Source organism: Schistocerca serialis, chromosome 12 (assembly GCF_023864345.2).
Source record: "Schistocerca serialis cubense isolate TAMUIC-IGC-003099 chromosome 12, iqSchSeri2.2, whole genome shotgun sequence".
In the NCBI taxonomy this organism is placed as follows: domain Eukaryota; kingdom Metazoa; phylum Arthropoda; class Insecta; order Orthoptera; family Acrididae; genus Schistocerca; species Schistocerca serialis.
In genome coordinates this window covers 166,728,295-166,751,449 of record NC_064649.1, presented here as the reverse complement: position 1 = coordinate 166,751,449, position 23,155 = coordinate 166,728,295, and the positions used below count along the sequence as shown (strand labels likewise).

Here is a 23,155-nt window from a genome sequence, read left to right as displayed (position 1 = left end):
TCTCCAATCCTATTCAATACCTCCTCATTAGTTACGTGATCTACCCATCTAATCTTCAGCATTCTTCTGTAGCACCATATTTCAAAAGCTTCTATTCTCTTCCTTTCCAAACTATTTATCATCCATGTTTCACTTCCATACATGGCTACACTCCATACAAATACTTTCAGAAATGACTTCCTTACACTTAAATCTATACTCAATGTTAACAAATTTTTCTTCTTCAGAAACGCTTTCCTTGCCATTGCCAGTCTACATTTTATATCCTCTCTACTTCGACCATCATCAGTTATTTTGCTCCCCAAATAGCAAAACTCATTTACTACTTTAAGCATCTCATTTCCTAATCTAATTCCCTCAGCATCACCCGACTTAATTTGACTACATTCCATTATCCTCGTTTTGCTTTTGTTGATGTTCATCTTATATCCTCCTTTCAAGACGCTATCCATTCCATTCAACTGCTCTTCCAAGTCCGTTGCTGTCTCTGACAGAATTACAATGTCATCGGTGAACCTCAAGGTTTTTATTTCTTCTCCATGGATTTAATACCTACTCAGAATTTTTCTTTTGTTTCCTTCACTGCTTGCTCAATATACAGATTGAATAACATTGGGGAGAGGCTACAACCCTGTCTCACTCCCTTCCCAACCACTGCTTCCCTTTCATGCCCCTCAACTCTTATAACTGCCATTTGGTTTCTGTACAAATTGTAAATAGCCCTTTGTTCCCTGTATTTTACCCCTGCCACCTTCAGAATCTGAAAGAAAGTATTCCAATCAAAATTGTCAAAAGCTTTCTCTAAGTCTACAAATGCTAGAAATGTAGGTTTGCCATAGATACCTGTAATTAGCAACCTGCAAGCTGTGTTTCATTCAAAACACCTGGCAAGACAGCAACCTATTTCTGGTCATTTTGGCTACTAACATCCACCAGAGTTATTTTTAAGCAGAGGAAAAATGGCAGAAAGAAAAAGACAATACTGACAGTGACTACAGACAAGATTCAGTTGCAGTCAGTACCATGACACCCCACCCCCTAAAAATTACACACGCGCGCGCGCGCACACGCACACGCACACACACACGCACACACACACACACACACACACACACACACACACACACTAGATTCATGACATGAACCAACGATATTAAAGTCTTAACTTTATATATTTATTGTATTTAGGATAACACAGCTTAGTCTTGTATTTTTCATAAAAAGAAATAATATATGAAAGTTAACAAGCTTTATTTTTTAGAAAGCATAATTATTTTTCATACTTCTAATTTAATTCAAAATTATAATCATATCTGACACAATCAATGCCATTTCATAATGTATTACGAGTAACAACTTGACATCATTTGTAAAAGAAATATTTAATCGGGTATGAAATTCTTCGGATGGTCAAGGTCAATGTATCATAAGATCCTGAACTGTGACTTCTTGTACCTTTGCTCTTGGTGATTTGTGTAACAAGCAATTGTTGGTCAGTTACGGCACAAGCAGTTGAACTGAAAAGTCACAAGATGTATGGGACGAGAAGTAGTTGGTGTCAATGGTTGTTGCAGGTTTGACTTGTACTGTAATGTGGAACTATTACAAATTACTGTATGAGAGATGGAAACAGACAACCTGAGAAATAGAATCTCACAGCAGTGACATTTTATATTGAAGCCCAGTCATACTGCCGAGATACGATAATGCTAATTTCAGCAAGCCACAATTTTCGGCAAGCAAAAAAGTCGTTGAGGAGCGAGGCGAGCACGTAAGGAATAACTTTTATTCTCATCTATTTCCTAGTTGCACGTACATAGTGACGTAAATTAGGAATGTGCACTTTCTTTGAACTATTTTTGAACAATACCAGAGGAGAGTGTCAGCTCTATAGCTATCCAATGTTTAAACTGGAATCTGTTTTCTATTACTTTCCAGCACGATAATACGCAGCCTCAACTTAACAGTAATGACTTTTAGTAGAGATAAATTCCTGCAACTTCCTAAATGCCAATTTGGTGACCCATAATTTCTTCACGCATCCCAGATCGTGCTTTTCTGGACTTCAGGCACCATTCCTGTTTTGTCACAGTGTAACACACACAATCACAATACTCACTGCTGTGAATATTTTTGCTATCAGACAGTCTGAACGAACCTACTGCCCCTAGCTGCGAGCGATCCAGCTGTAAGATTGTGACTATTTTTCTACTTACTTAATGAAATAGTTCCTGTATTTTTGCATTCCAAACATTTGTACATTTTAAGTACACATGAATGATAGTAAAATAATGTCACTGATTCAGTGACATAAGCTACAACCTATTCACAAAGAAATACTTTCGAATGTGTGTGAAAGTGCAGCTTACTCTGCTGGAAGCAAGTCAATGTAAATAAATTATTCATGCGCGAGAAGCTTAATTTCTGTTACCTGTTCTTATTACAATAGACACTTTCCTCAACACACAACAGTTTTGCACGGCGTCCAACTACTCACATTTTCTTACATTTCACTCCGCTTTCGAATGCACGAATATTTTTGTAACTTTAATTACTTTTGGTTCGAAAGCAAACGTATTTAACATTCTTTATGTTCACAATTTAAGTGTAGCAACACTTACAGGATTGGTTTCTTCTGTATTGGCAAACTGTTTTATTGTTTTTGATGTTTTATTATGATGTTTGCGTGGTTCTCTCTTCAGCTTGATGGCTTATTTGGTATGTTAAATTGGGGTAGATGTTGCATCCCATACAAGTTTCCTACATTTCACATTCATTCATGTGACAGGAGTTGCAATACAAACTTCACAGATATACGATGTCTTTCAGCAAAAGTTAAGGTCTTCTGCTGTTTACTAATAATTCTGTTCTTAAAAAGTCATTAGTCAGTAGATATTGTAGGTTACAAGAAAACTGAAAATAAACTATCCTGTATTGCACCATTTCACACCTCTGCGCGCTCTTAAGAAACTAAAGAAATACAAATCAGGTGCCATTTCTTTAGCAATTGCTAATTTTACAGGCACTACATAAACTCCCTATTGTAAAAACTCTATTACAAATCAGTATAAATGATTTTATTCACACTCATCTGATATTGTATTTAGAAATCCAGTGTCAGAAGGTGTGGAAGTTGAAATCGCGCCAGAGGGTACGGGATACCCACTACCAATCGCATTTCCCAGTCACGTATTTAGGCGGCCGCACGGCACTGTCCCAGCAATCCGGTACTCGTCATAGTTCACGTGTACATCTCAGCCATACTGCTTTCCAGTTTCTCGTACATACAGTCATTGTTCGGAGTGTTCCTGCACTGTTGTTGTCTCGCCACGTTTATCCACAGTTCTCGCTCGCATCTACAACATTGGCAACAAGGTAAAAGATTCGATAGCACGGAGGCTAAGTTCATCTGTCTCCAGGACCAACAGCAGCAGCTCATGCAGCAGCGGCAGCAGCATCATCAGTTAAGACGTCTCACGGCAATCCTCGCAGTTGCTGACGGAAAGTCACAGCAGGGGGGGGACAATACTGCACCAGCTCCCGGGTGTCCCGGTTTCTGACGCTTCCCCATTTCCATCGTCGTTTCCGCCCTTTAACGACACTAAGGATGACTGACAAACTTACTTGCATCTTCTGAAACATTTCACAGCGTTTCAAGTGAAGCATGACTCCCTACAGCGAACCCCGTGGCTCTTTCCTTTGACGAGATGTGCGTGTTGCCGATTAACTACTATTTCCGGCGATACAGTGTCGTGGCATCTCGGCTCGAGTTCCTCCGGTACCGTAAAGGCCCGCAGTTATACCGTTCTCGAGTCACGGACCGCCAGGGTCTCATCTGCAAATGCTACTTCACTTGCACGAATCAGCATCACAAGGCATCATACGCAGACTCCCTAATTCACGATGTTGTCGCTCGACTGGCACCCGATCCCTAGGCCCGGACAGCTGCGTCGAAACTCTACGACCCCTCATCGGAAGACATTCTGCACATAGCCCACTCCTCTGAAATTGCACAAATGGCGAATGAGCGTCTCATGGTGAAGCCACAGGTAGAATCCTCCCCGTGGGCACGTCCCTCGTGCTGTCGACGTGGTACATCCCAGAGAGAGACGACTCCTCGACTGACGTCTCTACGGCTTCGGAGGTGTCAATCGCTCCTCGTTGACAGTCGCGTGGATCACTTCCGTCTCACCTGCACTCCTTTTCCGCCATCTCTCCTGCAGACTGACCCCATTGCTGGACGACGTGAACACTCTTATCAGGAATACGGCCATCTCCGATCTGTCTGTCACAGCCGCTCGACCCGCTCCCGCCCCTCACCCCTGGGGCATCAGAATACTGTGCGCACGCTGCAATCAGTTGTCCCGCTGGAAACACCACCGATGCGAAAGAAATTCCTCACGCTCCGCATTTTTAACATCGACGTGTGTTTCCAGGTCGATACGGGGTCCACTGTCTCCTCGATCAGTCTGGCAACGTACATGTGCCTGGGTTCCCTGCAGCTGTCTCCCACCTCTCAGCAATTGGTCGCATACGGTGATGCTTCTATCCCCTCTCTGTGGGCAGTTTTCAGTCCCGGCCACCTATAAACACGTTCCCCGGCTCCTGACCCTACCGGTGGTCGACCGTCCCTCGGCTCCAAACATTTTTGGACTCGATGCTTTCGCACTGTTAGGCTTTTCGAATTCTGACGAAGTTAATGTTGTTTCCACTGCCGTCCCATTCCGGGACCTCGACAAATTGTGCTCGGCCTACACCTCTCTGTTTCGGCCCTACTTAGGGCATGCTTCGAACTTACAGGCGCACGTCACTCTATGGACAGGTGCTCGGCCACAGTTCTTTCAAGCTCAACCCATTCGGTGGTCTCGTGTCCGGCTGTCAAACGAGAGCTGGATTGCCTGCAGGCTGCTGGCACCATCGAGCCTGTGAAAAGCGTGTGCTCGGGTGACCCCGTTAGCGGTGATCGGGAAACTTGACAGCTCTCTTACTCTTAGACGAGGAATCACAGAACATTTGTCATCAACGCGCCTTTCAGATTATATAAATACGAGCGCCTTCCATTTGGTATTTCCTCAGTGCCGACCATTTTCCAGAGGTACCTGGAGCAGCTCACACAGTTCATCTCGGACTGTGTCAATTATCTCGATGACACCTTGGGTCACTGGCCTTCCACACCACGAGCATTTGCAAAACCTCGGAACATTGTCTCGTGCCCCGCAGGCCAGGCTTACGCTGTCGGCTGGAAAAGTGTAGTTTCTTTCAAGTCACTGAATGAAAACAAGTTGCTGATAAAGCATGCTTCATCATCTACTAAATTCATTCAAGTCCTTCTTGGAATTCAAAACATGGCCTCTAACACAATTGAAGAGGAAACATTTGTCGCAGCTATCTACGATAACCAGTGGTGGCTTGGAAAAATTCTAGAGATAAGTGAAGAACACAGAGATGCAAAAGACAAGCTCATGAGTCCAAGTGGCCCTTCCTCAAGTTATTCATGTCCACTTCACACTGATGTTTGCTGGATACCTAATGAAGACATTTTAATGACTTTCCATGTTCCTAGTACAACAACAAGTACTCGTCGTTTATATACTTTTGAATGAGACATAATATTGTCCATTGAAAACTTGTGAAAGAATGAATACTTTTTAGAATTTTATGAATTTGTTTAATGAGAACTGATCATCATTTGTGACCACTTGGTAAGAGCCACAAAACGAAATGTGTATATTATTATTTATGTTCTTTCTGTTTTAAATGATTAAACAGAACAAACACCCTTCTGATTCTTTTTATGTTCTACATCTACATCTACATCTACATCTACATTTATACTCCGCAAGCCACCCAACGGTGTGTGGCGGAGGGCACTTTACGTGCCACTGTCATTACCTCCCTTTCCTGTTCCAGTCGCGTATGGTTCGCGGGAAGAACGACTGTCTGAAAGCCTCTGTGCGCGCTCTAATCTCTCTAATTTTACATTCGTGATCTCCTCGGGAGGTATAAGTAGGGGGAAGCAATATATTCGATACCTCATCCAGAAACGCACCCTCTCGAAACCTGGCGAGCAAGCTACACCGCGATGCAGAGCGCCTCTCTTGCAGAGTCTGCCACTTGAGTTTATTAAACATCTCCGTAACACTATCACGGTTACCAAATAACCCTGTGACGAAACGCGCCACTCTTCTTTGGATCTTCTCTATCTCCTCCGTCAGACCGATCTGGTACGGATCCCACACTGATGAGCAATACTCAAGTATAGGTCGAACGAGTGTTTTGTAAGCCACCTCCTTTGTTGATGGACTACATTTTCTAAGCACTCTCCCAATGAATCTCAACCTGGTACCCGCCTTACCAACAATTAATTTTATATGATCATTCCACTTCAAATCGTTCCGCACGCATACTCCCAGATATTTTACAGAAGTAACTGCTACCAGTGTTTGTTCTGCTATCATATAATCATACAATAAAGGATCCTTCTTTCTATGTATTCGCAATACATTACATTTGTCTATGTTAAGGGTCAGTTTCCACTCCCTGCACCAAGTGCCTATCTGCTGCAGATCTTCCTGCATTTCGCTACAATTTTCTAATGCTGCAACTTCTCTGTATACTACAGCATCATCCGCGAAAAGCCGCATGGAACTTCCGACTCTATCTACTAGGTCATTTATATATATTGTGAAAAGCAATGGTCCCATAACACTCCCCTGTGGCACGCCAGAGGTTACTTTGACGTCTGTAGATGTCTCTCCATTGATAACAACATGCTGTGTTCTGTTTGCTAAAAACTCTTCAATCCAGCCACACAGCTGGTCCGATATTCCGTAGGCTCTTACTTTGTTTATCAGGCGACAGTGCGGAACTGTATCGAACGCCTTCCGGAAGTCAAGAAAAATAGCGTCTACCTGGGAGCTTTTATCTAATATTTTCTGGGTCTCATGAACAAATAAAGCGAGTTGGGTCTCACACGATCGCTGTTTCCGGAATCCATGTTGATTCCTACATAGTAGATTCTGGGTTTCCAAAAACGACATGATACTCGAGCAAAAAACATGTTCTAAAATTCTACAATGATGAAAAGTATGACAATAGGAATTCTTTGAGACAAAATTTAAAATGGTGAAACTTGTGATTTTGAAGAAAAAAATTCATGAAGTTCGTAAAAAAAAAATATTTGAAAACTGACTTTAATTACAGATTTATATGCACAGTTGCAGCATTTTTATAGTTTAGTGATATAGTTGGTCCTTTTGTCTTTCTAATGACACCAAATTGAATAAAATTGATTTATAAATAAAGTCCTGGAGCAGTGTGTCTAGTCGTAGACAAAGCTGATTGCAGTTCCCACATGGAGAATGGAAGGTTGCAAGCTTCCTCATTACACGAGAAGAAATTGAGATTCCTCATCTCTGCAGTCCTACGGAACACCTGACGTGCAGGAGTTTGTACGGATGATGTAGTAACAGTAAAGAAGTGTTCAGCTAAAACCTGAGCAATGTCTTCTGCAAGTCCACCAAGATCCCACCACTTGACAAGGCTGTAAGGGGATGTGTACTACCCTCGCCTGAAATCCGTCTTATCAATTCCCAAACTTGCGCAGTGGAAATGGACCGCTTAATGGAAGTTGTGAATTCCCTCTAGGAAGCCCTCTTCTGCTCGTATCACTCGCCTCGGCACGTGCTCTCGCAGATCTGAAGGAGTGAAGATTGTCTATAGTTGGACAGTGTTTGAAGTTCTGCAGAGCTCTTTTCTGGCCCCAATCGCCAGTCAACAGTCATCATTCCACCAAGGTACAGGTCATCGTCTAAGGTTACTAGACCCGAGGATGGAGTCTGTGGCAACCCGCTGGATCTCAAAAGTGATACGGGCCACTGCCTCCAGTGCAAAATCCTGGAGTTCAAAAATAGCCTGCCGACTGCACTGTAACTAATTTGCCCTTCGAATCGTCCATCTGTGGGCCACTGTCATAGTCAGCAGATGGGTCCACACTGGTGTGTGCACTGAAGTCCCCCACGAGGAGGAATGTGCGTGGCAGTGCCCGGAAGAGTTCTGCCAGTGCATCTGCATCCAAAGCCTCATTATGGGGAAGGTACACAGAACACACTGTGATATTAAAGGGTGCAAGAACTTTCACAGCAATTGCTCGCACGGTCGCTGTACGGAGGACAGGAGAGGAGTGGCATCTGTCATCGACGAGAACAGCCGTTCCACCTTTAGCCCCGTCTCGAGTAGTATCGTCCTTCCTGTATGCGTGATAGCCCAGTAATGCAGGTGTGTCAGTGACTTTAAGATGCATTTCTTGTAAGCAGATGCAGAACGGTTTCTCCTGGACCAGTAGCTGCAATGCTTCCAAATGTGAGCGACATCCATTCAAATTCCACTGTCACACAGAAGTCCCTGTGGAAGCCATCGGTTAGTGACGGTTGTTCTCGTCTTTCTCCTTCGGAGGCAGTGGTTTACCGGGGAGGTCGGGGGGAACGTTAGCCGGTTCCTTGCCCTCTGGTTCCTCTGATTGGAAGTCCATATCCTCAAGAGCACAGTCCCCATCAAATAAGGAGAGAGCTCGTCGATCTGAAGGTTTAACTATCGCTTCCTCGGATTTTTCGAAGGACGTTAGTCTTTACTGACGGAAGGAGGTGGTTGCCCGGGTTGCACGGATGACCGAGTTGGCTTCTGACGTTGGGTAGTGGAATGTGGCTTAGAGGGTAAGCCTATTGCTGATAGCTTCCAAACTACGTCAGTTTGAAGGGGGGCGTTTCCCCCACAGGTACATCCAGAAGTGCATGTGCTCGTATTTGAATCTGTGGTCCGAGTTTGTGTGGACACATCACACTTAGCGATTGGCATCTTAAGGGCCGATGCAAAAGAAGTGGCAAAAACTGGTGGTCGCATAGCTTCGAAAGCTCTTTTAGCTTCACCGTACGGCCCGCGTCTCGTTACTTTCAACTCCCGAATTTTCCTTTCCTCGTTATAAACCTCACACTTTCTGTTCCACACTGGGCGATCCCCGGAGCAGTTTACGCACTTTGCAGGAAGTGTACAAGAATTGCCCGACTCGTGAGCTGAGCCTCCACAATCGTCACACGTAGCCTTCCCATTACATCGCATTACGGTACGACCAAAACTTTGACATTTGTAGCATCGCATCGGGTTAGGAACAAACGAGCAAACCTTAAGACAGACATATACTGCAAGGATATATTCAGGTAATTCTGGAGTACTAAACATTACAATAAATGTTGCCGATTTTTCTAATTTCCCATTGACTCTCTTCATACAGTTGTGCACTTCCGTGACACCGATATTTTTCCATTCTTCACATAACTCTGCAGGGTCCATCTCCATTATATCGGAGCACGTAACCACGCCCTTACTGAAGTTAAGGGTGCTGCGCATCACAGCTTTGAGTGGGTAGTCACCTCAGTCCTTATGTCACAGAAGCTTGGTTTGAAGTAGCAGTTTCAACTAGACGTGTTCCATTATGAAGTCGTTTGACACTTTTTGGAGACCCCCACAATACCTTCCAATGCCATGTAAATACAGAAAGGTGAGATCTTCTCAAAGGTTCCACCTATTCGCTTGAATACAATGAAAATGTTATGGCACACTAATGCCCTGTTACTATGACTCTGAGGCTTCTTTTTGGGAGGACTGACCAGCCTAGCTGTCTTTGAGGAGTTGGTGTGAGTACTACCTGACGGTACACCCGTCCCGTCAGTAGTCGTAGTAGTTTGGTGAGCCCATTCTACAGGGATCCCACGAGGTGCCAGGGAAATTACTGTCGACCCAGGCAGAGCCCTGCACGTGTGAGCTGGTGGGCGGCAGGTGCCCCAGAGGTTGGTCACTACAGACTGTTTCACTTTAACAGCCATTCACCTCACCACCAGGCAGCACACCTCGGGGCTGAGGTGTTTCTCTATACAGCTGTGTGTGTGTGTGTGTGTGTGTGTGTGTGTGTGTGTACCTTCACAGGAGTCCGGCCAGTGGAGCCGAGACACCACATTCCACCGCCGTGCAGTACGGTGGTCGCTAAAGCGTGCCCGGAGCTTACGGTGACGGAGGGCTTGCGACACTTACCGGTCTCCAGCTCAGCTCGGGAACCCCGCGGTCGCCAGGCTCGTACTCGGCAAACGAGTGCCGAGCCCCCGAGGGGGTAGATGCGGAAGTCGGACGCGTGCCCGAGGGTACGGACCGGGACACCGACGGGGGGTCGCCCTCGCCGTGCGAGTGCACCGCTCTCCGTAGCAGGTGAAGTCTGTGGCCGATAGCGTTTCCCGCAGTTACGTATTTAGGTGGCCACACGGTGCTACCCTGGCAGTATGTTACTCGCCGTAGTTCGCTCGTGCGTCTCGGCCGTACCGTGTTCCATTTCCGCGTACGTAACGTCGTCATTTGGAGTGTTCCTGCACCGTTGTCGTCTCACCGTTCTATCCCCAGTTCTCGCTCGCTCGCCTCGTGTAGTGTCGTGTCCCGGTCGTTCGTGGTGTCTGTTGCCCGCTACCGTTCGTCTGTCCCGTCCGTCTGTCGTCAGCGATACCTCCGGCGACTTACCCGCCCGGCGGCTCCGTACCTCCGTTCTCCGCCACGTACCACTCGCCGGTTGCTCGGCTGTAACGAGAAATTTGGCTTTCTGTCTGATTAGAACACTTACCGCAGTGTACAGTAGAAATGAGCAGGAGTGTCGTGACAGTAACGTGTTAGGCTGCAGCCTTGCCTCCGGCTGAGGGGTTGACAGTGGTTACGGACACTAACACCCAAATTCTCTGAAATACCAATTTTTAAAAAATAAATACATTACAAACTTTGCTAGTAGAAATTGTAAAGTGACCCATTTTTAAACCACAAACATTTCAGAACTTTGACACAGTATTTGCCCACTATCTCCTATGATGCCTCCCTCTCTGCAGGAGACCAAAATTTAGGCAGAAAATTACAGCTGTAATGAAGGCCTGCAAAAAAAGTTTTACATCTCCCAAGATGTGAACGGTGGCATTGTGTAACCGTTGGCAGGTTTCTTGTCCGCAGATACTTAAAAGAAAAAAAGGGTAACAAAAGAGGTAACCTACAGTATAAATATCAACACTTCATCTAAAGAATAAAATACTTACCGAGTAGCTAGGCTTCTGAGTGCTACGCAAGCGCAGCTCTTTGAGTCTTCGGCATTTTTCAGAGAGCGTACGGAAGAGACGGGGGCTGACATCGTGCCATATGCATGCTTTACACAGGTTTGGGGCATTTTGGAAGATCTGTATTGCCTCCAGCTCTGTCACACTACCCTTACAGTTCTTCGAGTTGCAATGGCTCGGGATCCTGTCACATAGTAATATGCTGACAGTTTATTCCCGAATAGTATCTCCGACATGTAGTAGAGACAGTACGTCAACACTGTAGCAGCCTATTTTAACTTCTATAATCTAAGTTATGTTCCACATGAAGCCAGAAGTTAACAGACAGAAAAACAAAACATTACAAGCACAATTATAAAAACAGCGGATCAACACCGACATTTAATTTCAAAACCACTGTTTTCTTCACATGGCAACAGAAAGGAAGGATACGTTATGGTACTTTTCTTTTTCTGCTTTCATTTCGCCCTCTTACATCGGTGTTACGAATCCCTCATTTAAACTGTCACGGTACATACCACTCTAGAGGACTTGTCTAACCCTACGTCTTCCTACAAACAGGTGGTACTCACGACTGAAAAATAACATGTCACAGACAAGACTGCAGAATACTGTGCGGGGCTGTTATTTTTATTTACACGAAGTGAGCTCTATCGAAGAAAGGTACGCATCTTCCGAGGTGGTATGGCAACTGCAGCAACTTCGTGAGGCGAAATAGCTGCTCAGACATGACACTAAAAGTTCCACACACTGCCATTCCTAAAGATGCACCAAATTTCAAAGCATGTGTACAAACATTTTTAGGTCATTAAGTAAAAAAGACATTATAGTAATTTCCATAATTCTTTCCACTTTTACCTATAATTCTACAGTTTGGTCATCCACAAATATTTTTAAAACTATTAAAAATCATCTAACAAACTTTTTGGGAGCCAGACAAGCTTTCAGAAGTTCTCTTATCACGGGCTCGTACACACCGGTTTTGCTACGATTTAATCACATCCTCAGGTGTATACGTGTAACTAATTTAACAGTGGGTCATTAAAATACATGGTCTCCAAACATTTGGATTCGAATTACCAGAACCGCATAAACTGGACAATTACCAACCCGACAGAACATAAAAAATTCCAACGGGTAGCAAGCACAGGCAATGTACGAGAGCAGTGCGAGCCGTGGGTGTGGACCAGTGATAACAAATCGACGGGCACCCATAAAAGTCACGTGGCAGAGGCGTGCCTGTGCCTAAAGTAGGGAGGGCAAATCACCTAACAAATGTTATTACAATAGTAGTGTCAAATGGGCTGTTATGTGGCCTGTCCTTCCTACTTCAGGTACCGTCACGTCTCCGCCATGCGGCTTCTGCTTTACACTCATCTCAGTCACACTGCACACAAATTAATAACGCCTCTATTATGGTCATTATGTGGTACTGTAGTAACTATCATGTGATTATAGGACACAGCAATAATATTTTTTACTTTTATTGTTGTGGTAAAAACAGTAGTACCTGGGTACTTTTGCAAAGTGCTCGTATGTGGTTCTGATACGGACGAATGTTGTTGTTGTTGTTGTTGTTTTTTGTGTTCCTCCTGCACGGGTGTCACTTGAAGTGCAACTAATTCACATTAATGCAGAATGACACAGGGAGCTAATTCTCCCACACAGAAAGAGTCACTCGCACAGATATTCTGACGTGTGCTCTAGAATTCGCCTGCTGAATTACCGCAATTAATGCTGTACCCTTTCACTGTACACTATATAAAGTGGTACCAAAATTTACAACTTATAGCACTGTATGTTTCTTCTTGTACGTTAGGTTTTGTATCTAATATCCGGGCAACTGTCAGCTAGTTTTCTAATCTCTGTCACTCGAATTTGCACAGTTGACGAGGTGGAGGAGGACATATTACACGAGTGGTACCCCGTACAGCGGCAGGCTAGTCGGCAAGGGCCGAGGGACTAAACTCTGAGATCGTCAGACCGTCAGTCGAGAGATGTGTCTTCTGTAGTAGTTAGTGCCGTCAGCCACAAATTTAACTTAAACTGTGGAAGTTTGTACGAGTTGTACAACTGACGCACTGATAGCAATGCCGATGCCAGAGAACCAAAATAATTTAACCTCTTCAGATCCATAGCAAAACACAGACTGACACAAAAACGAAACACACCGTTTTATTGCATTTGAGACACAAAAAGTGAGACACACGTTCCAAAAAATTTTAGATTGTGGCCACAAGAACTGTGTAATTACGACATTTTGGCTTGTAAGTTATAAAACTGCCACACATATGCAAAGCAATAAAACAAAGAATCATTTTACACGACATACATCTTACAAATGTCAATGAGTTGCAGCCTGCTAGTCGGCACTTTGATCTGTTTCTAATTTTTTTAAATACTTTCAGGCAAATGCTTCACACAGTCATTTCTTGCAGCTGTTTATGATAATACTGCCACTTTTGTCTGTTTCTGCCTTTCTGCAGGAATCACTCTCAACTTGGGAATCAGTTTTTGTGTGTAGATGTTCCACAACCACTCCGAAATAATAACAGTTGTGCATATTTCTTCTCGAGCCTACTGCTGAGATGGGATCACTTGTTTGTCAGTGCAAATATCTGTAGGTGGTGGGGGTCTTCAAACAAGAGTCTCTAACAATATTTAGCACAGGCCTCACTTTCCAGAATCGATCAGATTGTCTACCCTGCCGGGACAGCATCGTCGACAACAACTTTCGGGTCGACTCGATGAAGGAATAATCTATTTCTTGAAATGTTGTCTGCTATCTATGGAATTCTTACTCCTTCAGCCCAAAACATTTTCAAATTTGGATAACCATTTTCCCGAACATTCTACACCCCTTAAATCATCGAACTTCGCTACAAAAAAGTCACTTAGACGGCCTTAAAAGTACAAATGTCTTCCGAAGATATCATTGAATACTGGCTGTCTTACAACAATCCGGGTTGGTGAAAATCTGTGAGACAGAAAAGAAAAAACTGTCTGTAATTCCTACAATCCACTATCTCAACGTAGTTTCTCATTCTTAGAAAAAAAAATTGTTACAAGAGTTCTAAACTACACATTGATATATCTGTAAGAATCTTATTCGTTTCTTCTCCCTACTGGTTTAAAATCTTGCTGCAACTAACTAAGAGGTTCCTCATCTGAAGTTTCCCAAGAAGAGTTACTATTTTCATGAATCAATCTGACATTTATTTCAAATTTTTTTCAGTATCCCCAAACCCAAAGTCAGAAAGTTCTGGGTGAATGCAAGACTCCAGCCTCTGTTGTGAGTATTATTTACATTGGCTTGTTAAAGAACCAAAGTATGAAATCTGATACTTTCAAACAATAGAAAATCCAAGATGGAATGTAACAATATTATGAGAAGGAAAGTTGCTACTCACCATGTAGCGGAGGTGCTGAGTCGCAGATAGGCACAACAAAAAGATTTTCACGTTTAAAGCTTTGGTCCAATGGCCATTGTCAACGCACGCACACACACACACACACACACACACACACACACACAACTGCAGTCTGAGGCAACTGAAACCACACTGCGAGCAGCAGCACCAGTGCGAGATGGGAGTGGCAACTGCACTGGGGAAAGGAGGAGGTTGGGGTGGGGAGGGGGAAGGATAGTATGGTGGAAGTGGAGCCAGTGAAGTGCTGCAGGTTGGGCGGGAAGCAGTGGGGGGAGGGGGGAAGTGGCAGAAAAGGAGAGACAGAGAGAAATAGAGAAAAAAATAAATAATAAAAAAAAGAGTGGGTGTGCTGGTGGGATGACGGCTGTGTAGTGCCGGACGGGTGAGGACAGCGACTAATGAAGGTCGAGGCCAGGAGGGTTACTGGGAAAGTTCCCACCTGCGCAATTCAGAAAAGCTGGCGTCGGTGGGAAGGATCCGTACCGCACAAGCTGTGAAGCAGTCATCGAAATGAAGGATGTCGTGTTTGGCAGCGTGTCGAGCAACAGGGTCATCCACTCGTTTCGCGGCCACAGTTTGTCGGTGGCCATTCGTGTGGACAGTCAGTTTGTCGACTGTCGTGCCTACGTATAACGCAGCACAGAGGTTGCAGCTCAGCTCGTAGACCACACGACTGGCCTCGACCATCCAGCCCGTTCCCTGCTCGCACTCCAGCACTACGAGCCATCATTCCACTACTGCAGCCAGTCTTTCTTTTATTTATTTTTTTCCCCTCCCTATTTCTCACTATGTCTCTCCTCTTCTGACACTCCCCCTCTCCAGCTCCCCACCTCTCCCCTGCCCACCGCCCAACCTGCAGCTCTTCACCGTCCGCCATCCCCACCCTACTATCCCTCCCCCTTCGCCGCCCCAGCCTCCTCCTCCTTTCCGTGTGTGTGTGTGTGTGTGTGTGTGTGTGTGTGTGTGTTGTTGACAAAGGCCACTGGCCGAAAGCTTTAAGTGTGAAAACCTTTTTGTTTTTTGTTGTGCCTATCTGCGACTCAACATCTCCACTATATGGTCAGTAACAAATCTGCTACTTCATTATTCTGACCAAGACGAGTGTATTTGAAAGAAACATAGTAAATGGGTTTCAGAACTGAAGAAATGCTATTTTATTTACCTTCGTTTCTCCTAGTAGTGTGGCAAAGGCTCGCATGCTGACTTGACATCTCTTGCCAAAGTGATAATATTTTCAACAATTACCAGTCACATTATGCATGAAGTACTGGTTGTGACATTGTTGGCTCCAGAGATGAATATGCACTCTGAGATGTACAAAAAAATTTTAAAATGGGGTGTCATGTATGATACATGGGAACACAACATGGTAAAGAGGTAAATGGGCTAGTATGCAGGTCAGAGTGCAGAAAACGTTTCCCCACTGATTGTGTGGTGAGAGGAACCCCACTCACACCTGACCCACTGCCAACCCAAGTAAGGACTAAATGTTACGAAGGAAAGAAGGCCTTCTATCATGAAAATCGATGACGGTAAAAGATAGAAGGCTGAAAACGTAATCAACATCAGTTTCACTGACAATAACAACAAAATACGGTGAGAGAAATAGTCATACCAGTAGCTGGGTGGGGGCAGGGGGCGGGAGAGGGGCAGGGGGGGGGGGGGGGGGGGCAGGGCATCAGGTGACAGTCGGCAAGAGCCCTGTGTGTGACTTTCAACAGCTGTCCCTCTCCAGATCCATTACAGTCAAAGTGTTACAGGGGCAGAAGCACCCATTATCCTGGCGGAAGCATGAAATCCTATTCAACAGTACTTTTGTCAGCAGATAGTGTCAAAAATAAGGAATACTTTCGGTCCTGACTCCATCGGAGTGCTACTCCTAAAATGTAAAACAGGGTGTGGGAGAAAAAAAAAGGCTAACTCCATCTGAAAGTGATTAAAGCTGAGTAGGAGAGGGATGATCAAAGCAGCTGCCAGAGGAGGTAGCACTGACCTTTGGACCTTCGAATGTAACATGCCTACTGTCGTTCAGGTGACGTACGGAGGTGGACTACGTAGGTTACACGTTTTTGTAAAAGAAAGAAAACTGAGCAGGCAGTAATATCAAGGTCAGGTAGTTGTGTTGTTGTGGTCTTCAGTCCTGAGACTGATTTGATGCAGCTCTCCATGGTACTCTATCCTGTGCAAGCTTCTTCATCTCCCAGTACCTACTTCAGCCTACATCCTTCCGAATCTGCTTAGTGTATTCATCTCTCGGTCTCCCTCTACGATTTTTACCCTCCACACTGCCCTCCAATAGTAAATTGGTGATCCCTCAATGTCTCAGAACATGTCCTACCAACCGATCCCTTCTTCTAGTGAAGTTGTGCCACAAGCTCCTCTTCTCCCCAATTCTATTCAACACCTCCTCATTAGTTATGTGATCTACCCATCTAATCTTCAGCATTCTTCTGTAGCACCACATTTCGAAAGCTTCTATTCTCTTCTTGTCCCAACTATTTATCGTCCACGTTTCACTTCCATACATGGCTACACTCCATACAAATACTTTCAGAAACAACTTCCTCACACTTAAATCTATACTCAATGTTAACAAATTTTTCTTCTTCAGAAACGATTTCCTTGCCATTGCCAGTCTGCACTTTATATCCTCTCTACTTCGACCATCATCAGTTATTTTGCTCCCCAAATAGCAAAACTCCTTTACTACTGTAAGTGTCTCATTTCCTAATCTAATTCCCTCAACATCACCCGACTTATTTCGACTACATTCCATTATCCTCGTTTTGCTTTTGTTGATGTTCATCTTATACCCTCCTTCCAAGACACTGTCCATTCCGTTCAACTGCTCTTCCAAGTCCGTTGCTGTCTCTGACAGAATTACAATGTCATCGGCGAACCTCAAAGTTTTTATTTGTTCTCCATGGATTTTAATACCTACTCCGAATTTTTCTTTTGTTTCCTTTACTGCTTGCTCAATATATAGATTGAATAACATTGGGGAGAGGCTACAACCCTGTCTTACACCCTTCCTAACCACTGCTTTCCTTTCATGCCCCTCGACTCTTATAACAGCCATCTGGTTTCTGTACAAATTGTAAATAGCCTTTCGCTCCCTGTATTTTACCCCTCCCACCTTCAGTATTTGAAAGAGAGTATTCCAATCAACATTGTCAAAAGCTTTCTCTAAGTCTATAAATGCTAGAAACGTAGGATTGCCTTTCCTTAATCTTTCTTCTAAGATAAGTCGTAGGGTCAGTATTGCCTCACGTGTTCCAACATTTCTACGGAATCCAAGCTGATCTTCCCCGAGGTCGGCTTCTACCAGTTTTTCCATTCGACTGTAAAGACTTGGCGTTAGTATTTTGCAGCTGTGACTTATTAAACTGATAGTTCGGTAATTTTCACATCTGTCAACACCTGCTTTTTTTGGGATTGGAATTATTATATTCTTCTTGAAGTCTGAGGGTATTTCGCCTGTCTCATACATCTTGCTCACCAGATGATAGAGTTTGGTCAGGACTGGCTCTCCCAAGGCTGTCGGTAGTTCTAATGGAATGTTTTCTACTCCAGGGGCCTTGTTTTGACTCAGGTCTTTCAGTGCTCTGTCAAATTCTTCACGCAGTATCATATCTCCCATTTCATCTTCATCTACATCCTCTTCCAATTCCATAATATTGTCCTCAAGTACATCGCCCTTGTATAGACCCTCTACATACTCCTTCCACCTTTCTGCTTTCCCTTCTTTGCTTAGAACTGGGTTTCCATCTGAGCTCTTGATATTCATGCAAGTGGTTCTCCTTTCTCCAAAAGTCTCTTTAATTTTCCTATATGCAGTATCTATCTTACCCCTAGTGAGATAAGCCTCTACATCCATACATTTGTCCTCTAGCCACCCCTGCTTAGCCATTTTGCACTTCCTGTCGATATCATTTTTGAGATGTTTGTATTCCTTTTTGCCTGCTTCATTTACTGCATTTTTATATTTTCTCCTTTCATCAATTAAATTCAATATTTCTTCTGTTACCCAAGGGTTTCTACTAGCCCTCGTCTTTTTACCTACTTGATCCTCTGCGGCCTTCACTATTTCGTTTCTCAAAGCTACCCATTCTTCTTCTACTGTATTTCTTTCCCCCATTCCTGTCATTGTTCCCTTATGCTCTCCCTGAAACTCTGTACAACCTCTGGTTCTTTCAGTTTATCCAGGTCCCATCTCCTTAAATTCCCACCAGGTAGAATATTGTAAATAACATGTACCACAGGGTGACAAGAGTAACACTGATCAATAGCCAGAGACTGCTCCCTGAATCACTACACATTCAAATCCAGCCAAGGAAAGCCTGTTTCACAAAACTTAGGGCTCTGCTGATCACTATCAGCAATATGTATTTACTCGAATCTAAGCCACCGTTTTTTTCCCGGTTTTTGTGATCCAAAAAACCGCCTGCGGCTTAGAATCAAGTTCAAAGTAAGCGAAAGTTCTGAAAAATGGTGGTAGGTGTTGCCACAACAAACTTCTGCCATCGAATATATGTAGCACTACACAGGTATGCTTTGCAGGCACAAAGATAAATACTGGCGCCAAAACCTCTGCATCAGTAAAAAAAAAAAAGAAAAAAGGTAGAAGACGAGCTTTTTTCTCTGCCCCGAGTTTCGACCACTGTAATTTTAATACATTATCCAACGAAGTAAATACAAATTCCGTATTATTCATCTTCGAATGTAGCAGCATTTCAATATACTACAAAAATCCAACTGGCAAGACTGTTTGGGATGTTTGTCAATATAGCAACTCCACAGTCTGAATTCTTTCCAACCTGTGAGAAGAGATGGTTGCCAATAGGAACTTTTATGAATTGTGAATCACATGCAGTCCCCCCACCAACCTTTCAGTGTCTCTTTCTTTCAGTTCATCTAGATTATTATTTTCACTGACAACTTTAAAATCATGTGTAGGCTGGGATATGGTTGCACATCATTTGCTGCCAGTGTTTTTTTTTTATTATTATTATTTTTTTATGGGGTCTACACCACATTAGGGAAGGATGGGGAAGAATGTTGAACGTGCCCTTGCAAAGCAACCATCCCAACATTCGCTTGAACCGATTTAGGGAAATCACAGAAGACCTAACTCAGGATGGGTGTATGCGGGTTTGAACCAATGTCTTCCTGAATGCGAGTCCAGTGCACTGACAGGTAATGGAGGCAACAAACTTTAGGGCCTTGAAGTAGATCAGTCCTAACTTGCAGACTGTGTACTAACCAAGAGGATGAAACACTGTGCATACATTCTAAGGAGGTTGTGCAGAGGTCCCAACAGTAGGACTGGTTGGTGTCAGAGGGTCAATGCTCTTTGTATGCAAAAAGAATCTGATAGTTTTACAATTAGGAAACTGTCGGACGGTCGTTGTGTAAGTGAGCTGGTGTCGGTACAGTCAGAATTGGTGATGTGATATCCCCACCTCAGTGAGGAGATTTTCTAAGGAACTTACCTGGAGGACACCAACGGCCTAACTTACTCCACGAAGATGGGCTGGGGCAATAATTTCAAATCCAAATGTGCCTCTGAGCCATAAAATTGGCAACAATAGCCCAGTTAGGATGAGACAAGTGCTCAGTAAGTACGGAGTGTAGTAGCACAATCTGCACCCCGAGTAGTGTGGGTGGGAAAGTGGAGAGTGTCAAGCATATTCGTGCAGCTAGTCTTTAGTTAACAAATATGGGGCAGCCGAGTCAGTTTATCAAAGAGGAGACTCAAAACTCAGGACTGTGCAAGAATGTCCAAGCACTGAGCAAACAAGTCATGACAAATTGTGGAACAAAAATTGTTAGGGAGCCCTGGAAGTCCCAGTCATGGAGGGTAAGTTAAATATGATGGTGCCAAGCAGTGTCATATACATTGTGGAAGTCAAAGAAGACTGTAATGAGGTGGTAGCATGTAGAAAAAGCCTGTCAGGTTGCCATTTCCAATCCAACCAAATGGTTAATTTTGTGTCATCCCTCCTCGTAACTGCAATGACTGGGGGAAAACAACACAGCGTAACTGTCGGACTACCGTCCTTTCACGTACTGACGCTAATCAGTTGGCAGCAATCGATAAACGTAGGGTCTCGTCTGGCTCAAGAATTGGAGCTACGATGTTCTCTCGACACTGTGAAGGGAAAATACTTTCTAGCCAAACGTGGTTGAAGCCGACGAGTAGACGCCTTCTATGAGCAACGTGCAGATGTCTGATCATATGACGATTAGTTGAATCAGGACCTGGGACCATACTGTACCACGAGTCAAGAGCCTGAAGGAGTTCCCAGTCAGTGACAGGTCCACCGTATAATCCATCTCGATGGAGGAGGAGAGGTGTGGGGCAGACTGTAGACTACTGAGCTCAGCTCACATTTGGCACGAATGGGCATACGTTCCCCAAGGCGGAGATGTAGCATTCCTAATAATCCTTACCTTATTTAATTAGATTATGGAATTGAGGACGGAGCCACTCAAATGTAATGGGGTGTTCTGTGAAGAATGTCACTTGATACATTGCAGGGCCTTTCCAAAATCCCGATAGCTGTTGCAGTGTCTTAGGTCCATTTCCGTCCACCAGGGCACCAGTAAGTGACGGTGGGGCCTGTAGAAAGGGGAAAAGCAGACCAGCTGTACGGGTGATTCCGTCGGAGACGTCACACACGATCTCGTCGGTGCAATCCGACAGAGAGAATGAAGGTGACAGCAAAGGTAGACAACTGCCAATTGGCTCTTTGAAGAGCCCGCTACAGTAACTGATCCTTAGGTCCGTGAACGGGAAGTGACAGGATCACCAAATAATGGTCACCGGTGCAAAGATTATCGTGTACCGACCACTGTAACGAAGCCACAAGATTGGGGAACGAGATCACGAGGTCGATAGCCGAGAAGGTGCCACGAGCTACACTGAGGTGGATAAAAGTATTGTCACTGAGGAGAGACGGATGAAGACTGGAAAGAAGTAGTCAATCAAAGGCACTACCAGATGACATACTACTTCCCCGCAAGGAGTGGTGTACACTGAAATCCCCGAGAAGGATGAAAAGCGGTGGGGTGGGGGTGGGGTTCTTCGATTGAGGTAGTCAGCTCAAGTATTTAAGTGCTCCGCCCAAGGATAAATATCCACTACTATTGCTCCCTAGTGGAACCCACACACTTACGACCTCTGTGTGAGCCGATGTACATACTTCGTCTGATACTCTATCAGGACTATCGCCATCCTGACAGACTGCACAGTAACCTCCAGAGTTGGAGAATGGTAACGAGTGAAATGTGTTTCTAAGAGAGCAACACACATTCCAGCACAAGAGGGAATTAGTTGTAGTTCTAGCAGGTGATAGCACTATACACACCATTTTCACGAATTTTCGCATTTAGGGCATCCTCGTTAGGCGTAAAGGGGACAGGCCACAGTCCGGGTCCACCGACACTGGTGGGGATCGAAAAACATCAGCCGACATCAGTTCAGAGTCTGACAGTGTGAAGGAAATCTGGTGCCTCTAGTGTCAATGGAGCAGCATTTCCACAGAGTTCTTCTTTTTCCTTTCGGCACTTTTTTGTAGTCGACAAAAATCTTTTAAGATCCTATCTGCCGCGGATGTAGGAACGTACGAGAAGTCGGCAGCCCCGGAACCTGCAGTCATCGGTTTTTCGGCCTCCGGTCGGCATCAGATCGCCGGTCTGTAAGTTTCCGGGGAGAGGATTCCCGAAACAGCTCCGTCAGTGGTAAGTGCCAGAGGAATGAGAAGGATGCCGCTTCTCCAGCCGAGTGTGGGGAGACGCGGTCCCTGAAGATGCGAACAGGAGCTGAATGGGAAGAAAATTGGCCGTGCCCATTCGAAGGAACCATCACAATATTTGCATTAATAGATTTAAGGAAATAATGGCAGCCCTAAATTTAGATGGCTGGAAAGGGTTTTGAACAACTGTCATCCTAAACATGAATCTAGTGTCTTGTCACTGCGTCACTTCATTCATTGGTGGAAGTGGTGGTTATTAATGTCACTATTAACTATATTAAAAAGAGCAATATATGAAACAACAGTATTGTGAATATGTATCAACAGCAAAAGACAACAATACTGAAGCAGAGGGATTGGATTCTAAATAGCACACCAAAAAATCGTGTTCATTGGCATCTCTCTGCTTTGTATTCTTTAATTCACCTGTCAGTCCCCTTTGGCACAGATCCCACTCCTTTGAGTAAAATGCAAGCAATTTGATTTGTAAACTGATTACATTTTTCTGGTGTTTTATGCCTGCTTTATCTGCAACTGCTCACTGTCACTTCATTTCATATCATAACAAACAGTTATACAAAAGTGTTTGCAGAAGCTAAATGAGTCTAGTTACAACTCACTGATATTGTATTCTTATGATGCCACATTTGTGTGTTTCATTTAGCACATTATTTTAAATTTCTGTACATTTGAAGCAAGTTGCACCACTATCAAGTATTATTAAGATTTTACTAAACATTTATGATTTTTTCAAACAGTACTTCATTATAGATAACCACATCATCTGTGAAAAGTGTAAGGTAACTATTCATATTGTCTCCCAGGCCATTAATAT

At 44.2% G+C, this 23,155-nt stretch overlaps 1 protein-coding gene across 4 annotated transcripts in view; it reads right to left on the bottom strand.

Moving 5' to 3' along the window:
- The window catches only part of LOC126428312 (uncharacterized), a 196,262-nt gene that overhangs the window by 154,270 nt on the left and 18,837 nt on the right, over positions 1–23,155 (bottom strand). For 3 of the 4 annotated variants that reach the window (XM_050090244.1, XM_050090247.1, XM_050090246.1), the window contains exons 3-4: positions 11,115–11,316; positions 10,558–10,614 (exon numbers count right to left, since the gene is read on the bottom strand). In XM_050090244.1, coding sequence (XP_049946201.1) covers positions 10,558–10,614; positions 11,115–11,316 — 259 coding nt within the window. The remainder of the gene's footprint in view (positions 1–10,557; positions 10,615–11,114; positions 11,317–23,155) is intronic. The other variant, XM_050090245.1, reaches the window with a different exon arrangement.